The 13,666-nt window shown below is 37.6% G+C and overlaps 1 protein-coding gene across 4 annotated transcripts in view; it reads right to left on the reverse strand.

Annotated features, from left to right (window-relative positions):
- Positions 1 to 13,666, reverse strand: part of arhgap32b (Rho GTPase activating protein 32b) — a 130,145-nt gene that overhangs the window by 68,983 nt on the left and 47,496 nt on the right. For all 4 annotated transcript variants that reach the window (XM_086098565.1, XM_086098564.1, XM_086098562.1 and 1 more), the window contains exons 4-5: positions 10,320 to 10,414; positions 9,984 to 10,068 (exon numbers count right to left, since the gene is read on the reverse strand). In XM_086098565.1, the coding sequence (XP_085954691.1) occupies positions 9,984 to 10,068; positions 10,320 to 10,414 (180 nt within the window). The remainder of the gene's footprint in view (positions 1 to 9,983; positions 10,069 to 10,319; positions 10,415 to 13,666) is intronic.

Genomic DNA, 13,666 nt, shown 5'->3' on the forward strand with positions numbered 1-13,666 from the left:
TCATATTCCCCTCCCTGGTTGGTATATTCCCGGGACAAAGAGCGAGGATGGAGGGAGAGAGCAAGGACATGCAAGGGGAAAGGGGGCAGGAGGTAAATGGGGGTGAAAATTTGAGAGAGAAAAAGTGGGGAGGATCGGTGAACTTGCGAAAAAACTAGTTTATTTCTCTCCACATGCACAGTCCTCCCCCCTTGACTGCCTGCAGACCGTGCAAGATGAAAACTAAATAGCTACTGAGGGCTTCAATTCAAATATGATTATCCCTGACACTGATGAACATAGCAGAATCGCATCTAGCTGTGAGTGATCCATTTCTAAATTAAAAAGTCACTCTACTTTAAAAAAGAAGAACTCTACTATACTCACACAAACTAATCAAAGAGTGTCCCAACCATGCTCTCAAGTTGCAGCTAAAGACCTAAAAAAATAATAATAATAATCTATCAGCTGTGATTAATTATTTTTGCATTAACATATAAATTTAAATACAAAAAACTATTGTTGGAGAGGTGGGTAGAAATACCCAACAAGGAAAATGTGAGCCGGGAGAGGTCACTAGGCAGCTGCCTGGAACCTGCAGTGGTCACATGCTCGCGCTATCATGTGTGTCGTCAGTGTGCTTGTTCCTTTCACAATAAAAGAAGTAGGGCTGTGCAATTAATCAAAATTCAATTATAATTCCAATTATTACACTCCACAATTACAAAATCAGCATAGTTGTAAAAAGAAAAAAATATTATTAATACTACTTTTTGAGTTGTTAAAATTTATACATTTGCATCTTTTTAAAATAACTAATTTAATACATTTTGTTTAATCCGAGCAGAAATGGCATATAGTGTTTCAAATAATTGTATTTGTCTTGTTATTTTTTATTTGTTTTCTACGTCCAAACATTTTCTTGTTTTATAACAAAAAAATAAATAATAGTCCTGTACATGTCGTACTGCACATTACACATGCTGCACTTTAACTTCCGGTTTTTGCCAACATAAATAAATAGATATATATTATCATAACTCTAAATTATGTTTGGTCAAAAAGGAACTTACATAATTACAGTTCTTCTATTTTTTAAATTAGTCTCAATATTTTTAAATGTGTAAACATTTTCTTGTTTTGTACCAAAAGATAAATGATTGTCCTACTGCACAGTGCACAAGCTGCACTACAACTTCAAGTTTTTGCCAACAGAAATAAACAAATAAATATGTATTATTATAAATAAATATCGTAGATTCTGTTCAAAAGGAACTTACATAACTATAGTGTTTCTATTTATTTTTATTTGGTCTTAATATTTTTAAATGATTCAACATTTTCTTGTTTTGTAACCAAAAATAAATACTTGTTTGAATAATAATGATTTCAATTATTGCCAAAATAATCGTGATTATTTTTTCCCCATAATCGAGCAGCCCTAAAAGGTGAAGAAGGTGAATTGAAAACAAAAAAAATCCTTTAAGCAGGGAAAATTGCTCAAGCGTTCCTGAAAAATTTAACATTTGATTTGAGTGGCCGCAAGAGAATCAAATCATTCTTGAGCACAAATCTGCTTATGAATATCAAAATAATCCAATGTTGACCCACTTAGTTCAACTCTGCAATGTACTGCTATGCCAGAGTTGGGTTAAAGAGATCGATCCAAAAAAAAAACATACGACTTGACCTTCAGATATTTCCCAGGAAAGATAACCACACAGGGACATTTCCTATTGATCTGATTTTAGAAGACATCTCTCCTTACATTCAGTTATTCATCAATCACTTCAGTGTGCCTTAAATTACAATAAAATATCAACCTCCAACGTTCATCAGGTCATGCAGGGAGACTAACTTAACTTCCAAATTTCAGATGACTGAGGTTTTTCAGAAATTGATTGCAATTTGTCCTCGTTTAGATTGTACCTGTTTTTCTTCAAAACAATTCACAACAATAAGGTGTAACACCGGCCAAACAAAATAAAAATATATAGTGCATTAAAATACCGTGTGCCACATTCCACTGAACACAAGTGCATAAAGTAATATCCGGTGTACTGTTCCAGGTCTAGCCAGTGATGTTTTCTTAAGAGGTGGGGTCAGCAAGTAAGAAGAATTAAGGAAACCACAGGTGGGCCCTGTTCAAAACATGAAAAGGAAATGTTTGCATGTCTTTGGCTTTTATAAAATATTCTAGCAAATACTCTCTGACCTTGTAAGCTGACATTCAGAAAATTGAAGAGTTCATACATGAGAATTGTTTTGCTTTTAGTAAATAAAGCTTCTTAGACTAAGTCTACTCATTGTAACAAGATATTGGTAAGAGCCTAAAGGTTTAAAGACAAAATTCCTAACACAGAATCAAAATTTTAGGAATGCTGAATTTCTTACTATATTAGCTATGTGATCAATAGGGCTGGGTTTAAATTATCAATATATCAATATCAAATCGATATTCCTTTACATAGCCTAATATCGATTCATAACCCCCCGTAAATGAATGTGCCAAATAACCCCCAAAAGAAGTAAGGTAAGAATTGGACATAAAAACACAAAATGTGGATGCATAATTATGTACAATGGCTGTGTCTCTTATAATACAGGTACATTTGTTTTTATTTATTTATCACTGGAACCATAGTATAAAATCTGCCACAGGAATGTAAGTGTCGTTATTTGCCACTTTATTTACATAGCGCTGTGGTTGTAATTGATTACATTTATTACTTATTGTTTTGATCAGGCCATGTTCAATAAAACACATATGATACGATTAATGTAACTGTATTGGATTCAATTAAAAATGGAAATATTCATATTTTTACTAATGCACCAAGTAAGAGAAATAAGTTTATGCTATTTTGCAGCATTGGTACTTCTGGGAATGTCTTCCATATAAAGGTAAAATTGGTACTCCATGAAATCTTAAACTGAATCGAAAATCAATGTGAATCGATTTTGGAAATCTGAACTAATACCCAGCCCTAGTGGTCAATAATTCACACATCTCTCAGGCTCGTCAGTACCACAGTACTGATGGAGCAGTTGTGAAGTTCTAAAATAAAAATCAATGATCAAGCACGAAAAGTAATATGCTTGGCAGCTAGGAGATACTTTAATTCAATAAGATTTTGGGCAGTTCATTTTTGAGGCAAATGAAAATGCAAGGTAAATGAGATCATGACTTGGACAGGTTTACAAAACAAATCCCATTACAAGGCAACTTGTTTAGTGTAGGATACTTCTTAGACAGAATGAACAGTGTTATATACAGAATAAGATCAGATGATGGAGTGAATTTAGTGGGGATTGCCATTAGTACCATAAGTGCACAATTTCTTCTATTGTCAATCTTCCTTTCATTTTTTTTCTTTAGATCAGTGATTCCCAAACAGGGTGCTATTGCACATTAGTCTCACACGAGAGATTATCATGGGTGTTACAAGAAACTATCCAAGTCACATAATTTATCAGAAGATTATTTATAAAGTAACATTTTAGGGTTGGACTCCGCCAGGGCTGCCTTTTATCACCGATTCTGTTCATAACTTTTATGGGCAGAATTTCTAGGCACAGCCAAGACGTTGAGCATTGCATCTCTGCTTCTTGCAGATGATGTGGTGCTGTTGGCTTCATCAGGCTGTGATCTCCAACTCTTACTGGAACGGTTCGCAGCAGAGTGTGAAGCGGTAGGGATGAAGATCAGCACCTCCAAATCCGAGACCATGGTCCTCAGTTGGAAAAGGGTGGCATGCCTTCTCCAGGTCAGGGATGAGATCCTGCCCCAAGTGGAGCAGTTCAAGTATCTTGGGGTCTTGTTCACGAGTGAGGGCAGGATGGAGCAGGAGATCGACAGGCGGATTGGTGCAGCGTCTGCAGTGATGCGGACTCTGTATCGGTCCGTTGTGGTGAAGAAGGAGCGGAGTCAAAAGGCGAAGCTCTCGATTTACCGGTTAATCTACGTTCCTACCCTCACCTATGGTCACGAGCTGTGGGTCTTGACCAAAATAACAAGATCCAGGATACAAGCGGCCAAAATAAGTTTCCTCTGCAGGGTGACCGGGCTCTCCCTTTGAGGGTCTGAAGCTCGGTCATCCGGGAGGCAGTAGAACCGCTGCTCCTCCACGTTGAGAGGAGCCAGTTGAGGTGGCTCGGGCATCTGATTCGGATGCCTCCTGGAGGCCTCCCTGGAGAGGTGCATTTCCCACCACCGGCGGGAGGCCCCCGGGACGACCCAGGACACGCTGGAGAGACTATGTCTCTCAGCTGGCCTGGGAACGCCTTGGGATCCGGCTGGAGGAGCTGGTTGAAGTGGCTGGGGAGAGGTAACTCTGGGCATCCCTACTAAGGCTGTTGCCCCTGCGATCCGACCTCGGATAAGCGGCAGATGAATGATGGATGGATGGAAGTAAAATGTTATCTTTTTTCTATTTATTTATATATATATATTCCTAAATAAATTTTAAAAAGTGAAAAAATCAAAAAATCTAAACGAGATTCCCCCCAAAAATGTTGAAATAAATACAAAAATAAATATATAAATACTTGCGACTTGAGTTGCTCGACAAGTTGTGGTGACAGTGGACAAGATAGTCGTCCATTGGTGGAGCTCTCCATGCCCGCTCACTCGACCATTGAAAGGCAGTTTGCAACAGCGGAGTCCAACCCAAAACATGCTTAGGAACGCCCCCTCAGAATAACATTTCGACCTGACAGAGCATCTGCAGCATGAAATAATTAAATGTGAGAGCAGAGCGTTTTTATTTATTGATTTATATTTAATTATTTTTATATATTTACTTTTTGTATTTATTTCAAAATTTATTTTTATCTTTGAATTTTATTTTTTTACTTTCATTTATTTATTTAGGGATATATATATTGTGTTGTTTTTATTTCCATTTATATATTTTTTGTATTTAATTTTTGAATTTAATTTTTTACAACCATTTTTATTTTCACTTTTATTCATTTATTTATTTAGTCATTTATTTATCTTTAATTTGGGCAGTTTTGGTCCTCCATAGGGTACTACTATGGCAATCTCCATAAAATGCACAACACGTGGACAGAAGGCCACCTCTGCTAAATCATTACTTTTTTGATAGCTACTACAAATAACAGTTACCTGTTTACCTAAATGGTAAGCGTAACACAAGGAAATAATGCACTTAGACACAAACAAGGTATGATTAAGGATAAGACAAGACTAATGAATGTCTTAAAAATGCCAATTTTCTTGACCCTTCCACAATACAGTACTATCTTCAACTGCATGTGAATTATCAAAAGCATACGCAACAACGAGGAAGGTCGAATGACTGAAAGTGCGAGGCACATGAGCAAATGGTGAAGGGTAGGGTGCGAATGAATGCACGCCAACTGCTCTTTTGTTTCCTCAACCGGGGCAGTGCAGGTCTAAACAGTTACATCATCCTCAGCGAGAAATCCACAGATCTCTTCTGTGAGAACATGTGACAGGGGCTTAACATCATATTTGCAGGTAATAGACCTACATGTCTAGACCGACATACTCAACAATCAAGAATTAAAAACAATCAGATTCTGTTTGACCTATGGGTTAAATTTGTGTTTGTAATTTGCAAGGCTGTGCGCTAGCCTCGGTGCATCACGGCAGTTGATGGATTAGATCTCACCGGGGAAGGGGATTCATTTCTTTGCATCACCCTTGGTCTTTTGTGTGAAGGTGGTGAGTGAGCAGTTGGAGCATATTGTGTCATGGTGCTCAGCCAATAGGGGCGGACAGAGGTAAGTGATGGAGGGGAAGATCAATAGAAAGATGGATGGATGGTAAGCGCACAGACAAAATGAAGTGCACAGACATTCAGGGTAAACCTGTCACGTCAGAGACTAAAGGGAGATGCAACTAATGCATCAGCCATGCAGCGGCACATGGTGAGCTGGTCTACAAGGTAGGCCGACCAAGCTGTCAAGTCCTAATTTCGGGAATTCTGAAGCATTCCCACATATGTTTTTTTGTGATTTTTATTCTGCACATTTTTTTTGCCGTGAAACAACTCCCACATAACACTTCCAATATACACCGTTCAGATTTCAACTTGCTTAAAATATTCCCGCCTCCTGGGGTATATATATATATCGTCTGATTCCACATTACTTACAGTATTCGCACAATTTAACATTATATATCAACTTTTCCCCATTCATTTTCAATGGGACTGACATTGAACTTGGGTAAGTACCACTTTCTACACCCACTTCCATACATACAACTGATCAGTGATCATTATTGCAAGGTGTCTGTTACTGCACGGTGGCACAGTTGGTAAAGTACATTGTCCAGTAACCAGGAGGTCCCCAGGTACGAATCCCACCTCTGACTGTACATTGCAAATATATCCATGGCCGTTATACCAAGTAATATACATGTATACCAACTGACTATCATATCATGGAATGGATTATAATTTCACTGAAATGATGAAATGCATGTTAGCTTTCATTTTAGAGCAATTACCTCCCACCACAGAGAACCTGGTTTCACTCCCTGCTTGGACCACATTCGATGGTTCGATACCAACTGAATCTTATCAAGAAATGGATTATAATTTCTCTGAAATAATTAAATCCCACCTTAGACAGATTGTAGTTCAAGTTTTCTTTTTATTCATTTGTCATTTAACTATAATTAAAAAGTGTAATTTTCAGATAATTTATCTTTCAATTTACTTCATAAGCACATGCATTCAAATCTTAGAATTCAGCTAATAGCATTCAGCTTTTCAGCATTCCTACGCAATTTTTGCAGAAATCGCACTTTGTCTAGTTAGCTGCATAATTGCTCACATGAAAAAAATGGCTGTTTATAATGGCGCAAAGTCGCAAACTGCTATTGAGATGAGTGAGGCACTCCTTCACATCTGTTATTCAAATTGTTTTTCAGTGGTATGTGTAAACATAGCATGCATGTGTGAAGAAGAAACCTTCTTCCAAAAGCACAAAGCACTGAATCACGTGCTTTGGCATGAATCATTCAGTCTTTCAAGGTTATTACAGAGACAGTTAATTTCAGTTGCCTCAACATTCTTTTATCAGTGTGTGTCATAACAGTTCAGCTTGACAACAAAAACAATAGGGGAATTATTCATGAGCATCTAAAGAATTAAGTCCACAAGTGTTTTGGTTTGGGATTTTGTGATGCCTCCAAATAGCAACGTGATAGGATTTCCCCAAAAATTTAAATTGATTAGAAAGACCACTTCAACTTGAGTAAAATGCAGCAAACATTTTGAAAACCGGATGAAGTGTTTCAGAGAAAGTGAATTTTTTGTGTGGGGAGAAGAAAAAAATTACATTTAGATGAATGTTTTTGTGTGGTAGTGCCTTTAGAAAATCTGCTTTAATAAAATGGTATAACTATAACTTCATTATTTTTCAACATTTTCATCTTCTACTGATTTTTTCAGGCAGGCCAAAATTCTGAGACGTCAACAGGTGACAACGAGCGTCATTTTTAAAATGCCAACACTGAAAAACCTAAAAACTCAAGTTAACTCGTGCAGATGGAAGACTATAGGTGAGAAAAGCGTTGTCGACAGTACAATAGGTCATGTACGTAAGCAGTGATTTGTTTTTTTGTGAATGTATTTTTTACTGGGGATTTTAAAGTAATTTGAAGTGCTCACTCTGTTTTTGTTTTGTTTTTTAGAAAACTCCACAAACATTGCAGCCACTAGTCATCTTGCTACTCCAAAGGAGCATATCACTGATGGCCAAGAGGAGAAGTTCATAAGGCAGGGCAGTTGCAACTTCTCTAAAATGACCAAGAATTAGCATCTTGGAATTTTCTGTTTATATTAGCAACAAAAATTATGCAGAACTAATATAAAAAAAAAAATGCATAAATGCACATGTCTATAAATATGTGATCTGTGTGTCCAGAGTAATTACCAATTACTCAAAAATAGAAAAGAAAAAAATATACAATTTAAAACGCACGCTAGTTTCATTATCCTGCAGATCAAAAAATACATAAAGTTTGTGAGTATCCTGGCAAAATGGTCCCTTTAAGATCAAATGATTAGAAGACACCATAGACCAATGCAGTATAAAAGGGAAAAATATATATACATAAAATAAGGTAAAAGAAAACAAAACAAAAAACAACTATATTTATGTATTGCTTGAGGTGCTGTTCGCTGAATGCAAGTAGCCAGAGGCCTGGTGAATACCAGAACCAGAGTGCAGCAGACAAAATGGCAGAACTACTTGAAAGCAACACAAGAAGGACAATGGTGAGCAATTAATTAAGCTTGCTGGCACCTAAGAGACACTACAGACAAAATAGGCAGATGAGAACATTACTAATTATTAACATATTAAAATAGCTAATTTTGAAAAAAGCAACCCAAATTACAACAACAATCCTGCAGGTGACAGAATTTAACATCAAATTGGCTGACTGCTGACCCCTACTGGCTTCATACCAGAAGAGGTGAGGTGAAGTAAGGATGGGCAGCCATGTTAATGTCACTGTCCTGAATACTTCCCTTCACAAGAAGTTGTTTTCAAGATGTGACAAAATAATTGCTCAATAAGTGACAGCTTTGCATCTCTCTCAAATCAGTGTCAAAACAATCGGACAGATGCACTAAAACAAATGTCTGCAGCAGTTTTAGTTTTGTTTTTTTAAATGTGGGCAAAACTTGACCAACTTGCACATGCATCTGAAAATGTCTGACAAAATATTTCAGTCCAAAATGGCGGCTTCAATCTTAATCGTAAGAAACTAAAACCAATATGAAATTTAAAAAAATAATAATTAAAAAATATATATAACAATCTTAAACTAATAGAGGAGGGTACCGGTAATTGTTTCGGTTTTCAATTTATTTTTGGGGGGGGCGATCATAGTAACCGGTAATAACCATGTGTGCATGTTTATTATATACAGGAATAATTGTGAACAATTATTAAAGGACACAGGGCAGAAATGTATTTACAAGTTTGTATATTAAAGAATATATACTGTATATTTTGTCCACAATCAAAGATTTTAGGAGGCTCTTCTTCACGCTCACTATTTTTGCAGTTTTGAAAATATGCGTCGTTCACAAATTGTAAGACATACATATTTGCAAGCCTCTTCCCATAAACTCAAATGGTTCCAAACGTCACTTTTCACTGGTCCTCATTACAAACGCACAAATAAAAAAACAAAAACACTTGCTCAATAGTTTGGAAGTTATTACACAATTTAGTGGCAGGCGTTTGTGACGTTATAAGGTTTGAATGTCATCCGTACGGGGATATTTCAGAACGACAAGGAAGCACAAGTTTCAAGGTATCGGTTTCATTTGACCATAACTAGTTGTGAGAATGCTGAAACTTAGACAACTCTTCAGCAAGTGCAGCGGAGCTTTGACCGGTAAACAGAAATCACACCTTAGACAGATTGCAGTTCAAATGTTCTTTTTAATAATTTATTGTTAACTACAATAATACTTTGTAATTTTCACATAATGTATCTTTCAAAAAGCATTCAGTTTAGCATTCAGCTTCCAGCATTCCCAAGCAATTTCTGCTGGAATTGCACTTTTAATCTAGTTCAATCATAAGGTATTGCATTTACAATACTGTATCCCCTTATTTCCCCCTGTACTTATGGTACTGAAAGTGGAAAAACCCATCTCCCCTGTGTCCTATTTTCAAATAATTATACTCACAGATTTTGTTTGCCGTTTGATGTGAATATTCCCAAACTTCAATACATAGGCCTATGCTTGACATATTAATACAGATTAAGAATTATCTATGTGCAAAGCCAATGTCTTACACATTTACAAATCACTTTGCAAAGAACATTAATATAGAGTAACATGCTGAATACATTGAATTGTGACACAAATATAGAGTTGTGAGAGTCACCTTTCAAGACAGGCTCAACAGTTTACAGTATGATGACTATGACCTCGATTATGTATGAGTATTAAGCAAAATGATTAATAAACATTGTTTACCTGTATTGTTCCAAAGTCCACATTTTCATAGTGGAAATGAGCACATTCTGCCAGTTTGGGAAAGTGGCCCTTGGTAAAGCAAAGTCTAAATAAAAAAACACAGAGAGTGTAGTCAGTAACTACTTTATAGTATCACTTGAGAGTAAAACATAATAGTTTAGTGCATACAGCAAAAGTAATAAGAGGTTGCAGATAGAAATAGACTCCAGGATGAAATTACTGAAGCCGGCCGGAAAAAAGGCACAGTTTGTGAGAAGAGATGCATACACATGATTAACACAAAGAAGAAAGGCAGATCGTTGGGTGTTGTGTCTTTGTAGTGGAGTGTCTACTAACTTTTTAACATTCTTGACCTTCATGCTTGCTGTGCTGCTGCTGCATGAGCGCATGAGGGGCTCACTCCGCAGCTCGGGGATCTCAGCACTTCTTGCCTGAAAATTCACACATACACAACAAACTCAGTTGTGCTCATGGTAATAACAAGGGACGGACATTATTAGTTTAATTGTTAATGTATTCAAGTATTAAGATGGCACAACTCATAATTATGTCGTCAAAACAATACTTCATGACATTCCGACAGAAATCTAGAGTTTTAAGTTTGTACATATAGACAATGGATTACAGATGGGCGAGTACCGATACAAGGTATTGGTAATGGGCCAATAAAGGGTTTATATAAATGAAGTACCATTTACCATTACTTCAGCGTACTGAGTACTCAAGAAGGCTGATAATACCAGTCACTGGTGCCCTTCTTTTGGCCGTCCTAGTATTAGAGAGTAAATGGCACGCATTTACTGACTAAACATTTTCTAAGTGAACTGTATCAATGTCAATCCTCTAAAATGCCCATTACGAGCCATTTCTTTCAAAGTATTTGTATGTTTAGGTTAACATTAATGTTTAGAAGTGCATTATTAGGTTGTTGCTAGCGCTACCACGATTTAAATGTTGATTTGCTAACTCTTTTTGGGTGGTATGATAACTTTCTCCATTACGGTATCTCATGCATATACTTTCTTCACCTGCTTTCATTGACTGAGAAAAATACAATGTTATTATTCAGTGCAATAATAAGGCCTATTTTTCCTGGAGCTGTCATGGGAATGCAGTACAAGCAATATAGCGCATTCACTTATTTGTAGAATTAAAAAGAGTACTATACTCTCCTGTTGCATATTATTTTGCATTTGTATATACCTATATTTTGTAATTTGACTGGTATTAATCTGGTTGGTTGCATTTTATGTCTTTAATCCATTCAATAATCAATGTAATGTTTCTTATTTTGAATAGGTAAAAAAAAAATATTGATTTTTTTCCCTCCTTTTTTGTGCTGTGTTGTTGATACTCTGGAGTGCTGCGTTTTCCTGTGTAGTTGCTAAACCACACTAGTGGAATGAAGTATATCAGTAAACTTTCCAAAGAGCACCTATAGATGGACATGAGAAGAGCTTTGCAGGGCCCTCAAGAATTGGAGTCTCTGGTGTGCATTCTTAATCATCATGCTTGTGTTTTCCAGGGTAGGGTCACCACTGTGATGAACCTCAACCACTGTTTTATCATCGCCAAACTTGACAAGTTACTTGTCTCGGCCGGGGTGCTTTTGTGTATGTGTAGAGGCTGTACCACTGCCATAATCTTCCCCAACAATAAAACCTGGGTGATCTACTCTGGGTTTGACATGGACAAGAAGGACATGAACAAAGTCTAATGAGGCATCAAGATTTGCGCATTTTATCAAGGTCTGAAAACCGCTGTCAACTCCACCATCACCGCCAGAGACCATGTCCACATCACTGGCAGCTATCCAGGATCTCTCTCCAACAACCTCAATTCCTTTTGCACTAGACCCAAGAGCAAAAACTCCATCCAGCTTGCCAATACCAGGTATCACCTCAGCTCTCGTAAGGGCCCTCCAGACAACAGCAAAGTTTTCCAGTCGTCCATGAGCACTAGCACCAATCCTAAGATGTGGAACCACTCCACTGTGATCCCCATCCCCAAGAGTAATGCCCCACAGCGCCCTGGCTGAACTCCACTCAGTGGACCTCACCTTCCACGTGATAAAAGCCATGGAGAGGGTAGTTGAACAGCCCTTTACTCTTCCAATTTGCATACCAGGCAGACAGAGGTGTCAATGATGCCAAATCCATCATCAACACTATCTACAAACACCAAATCTTCTTCAGAAGAGGTACAGACCTGGCTGCAGCTGCATCCGCAACAATCCACTGGTTACTGAGTGAGAGTGTGTCGGAGTATGAACACCTGGGGAACGTCTCTGATGACCACCTGAGGTTCCCCTATAAAAAGGTGATCCTCAAGGAAGTGCTACTAGAGGATATACCTGTAATTATTATAATAATTATCAGCCACAGATATCGTGCATCCCGAAAATTCTTCATTTTTAAAATACCCAGCTACGTGTGGACAAGGCTAAGTGCTGAGGAGAGGTGGAAGCCTACTTTGACTTTCAGTAGGTGGTTGCAGAGGAAGCCTTTGATCCGAAGACCGGTAGTGTATGGGAGACAGAGGTTGTTTAATTAAGATGCCAGTTTAGGGATAATTGTATTAAACACGCAGCTGAAGCTGATGAAAAACAACCTGGCATAACTATTCTTCTGTTCCAAATGTGTCAAGAGTTATGTACTAGGCCTACCTATGGCAACACCAGTTGACCTCTTTTCCCTGTAGGCAAACTGGTGGGGGTCGAATGAGAGCGACGGTCCCTGGGTTAAATGTCTCCTGACCAGTGTTTCAAAACAATAATAGGGAATGAGATAATAGGTCCCTTTAGGGTTTCTGAAGGTGTCAAAATGACCTCTGCAAAATATGTACAATAGTGTCTCTAACTGATCATTTCAAAGCCAAAAAGAAAAAAGTGCCGCCTGCAGTAAAATTCTTAAGCAAGACACACCATAACATGCTGCAAAAACTGTCTCATCAAAACTTTTCAGCAGCTTTGGGGAGAAAGGGAGAACAACGCCTCATCTGCTGACCACAATCCTATAGAGAACTTATGGAGACTGCTTGAATGGAAAATCTACCCCCACACACGTCACACACAGAGTCCTAAATCACGCACAGCACATCACAATACCCACAACACATTGGTAATAGTGCATTTTGACACTAGTCCAAACCTCAGCAATAGTTCTTTGCTTCACTCTAAGCTGCTCACTCCCAGCCATTTCACTGAAGCAACCCCCTTTGCTCCCAGCTGTTTTACTGCCATTTTGACCGATTTTGCAAGGCCCACAGGATATTGCGTACTATTGCTATAAAAACATGGAACATACCAAAAGAAAAGTATATTTCTATCTTTTTCCGTTTTTCAGCAATTAGCATTAGAATATATCTAAGTTTCATCATTATTCACAAACCTGTTGAAAACACTGGCAAAAAGAGCTTGTTGCAACATTGTCCTAGCTGATCTCTTATACTGTGCTGCCAACTGCTGGCCATTTTTTGTAATAACTAACATTGCTTTAAGCGACCTCTTCAGGTCAGAAACTACATCAAAGCCTTCTGTATGTTCTAGTATTAAAAAACATTTAAAAAAACTTATAAACACATTTTGGGGTTTGAATGCATTAGAATAGGGCCAGTTTTGGCAACAAATTTTGTCCGATTGAACTATGCAAATGACTGATATGAAGATTCAGTATTAGGGCAGA

Source organism: Leptonotus elevatus, chromosome 16, assembly GCF_054856555.1.
Source record: "Leptonotus elevatus isolate MCC_2025b chromosome 16, RoL_Lele_1.0, whole genome shotgun sequence".
NCBI lineage: Eukaryota > Metazoa > Chordata > Actinopteri > Syngnathiformes > Syngnathidae > Leptonotus > Leptonotus elevatus.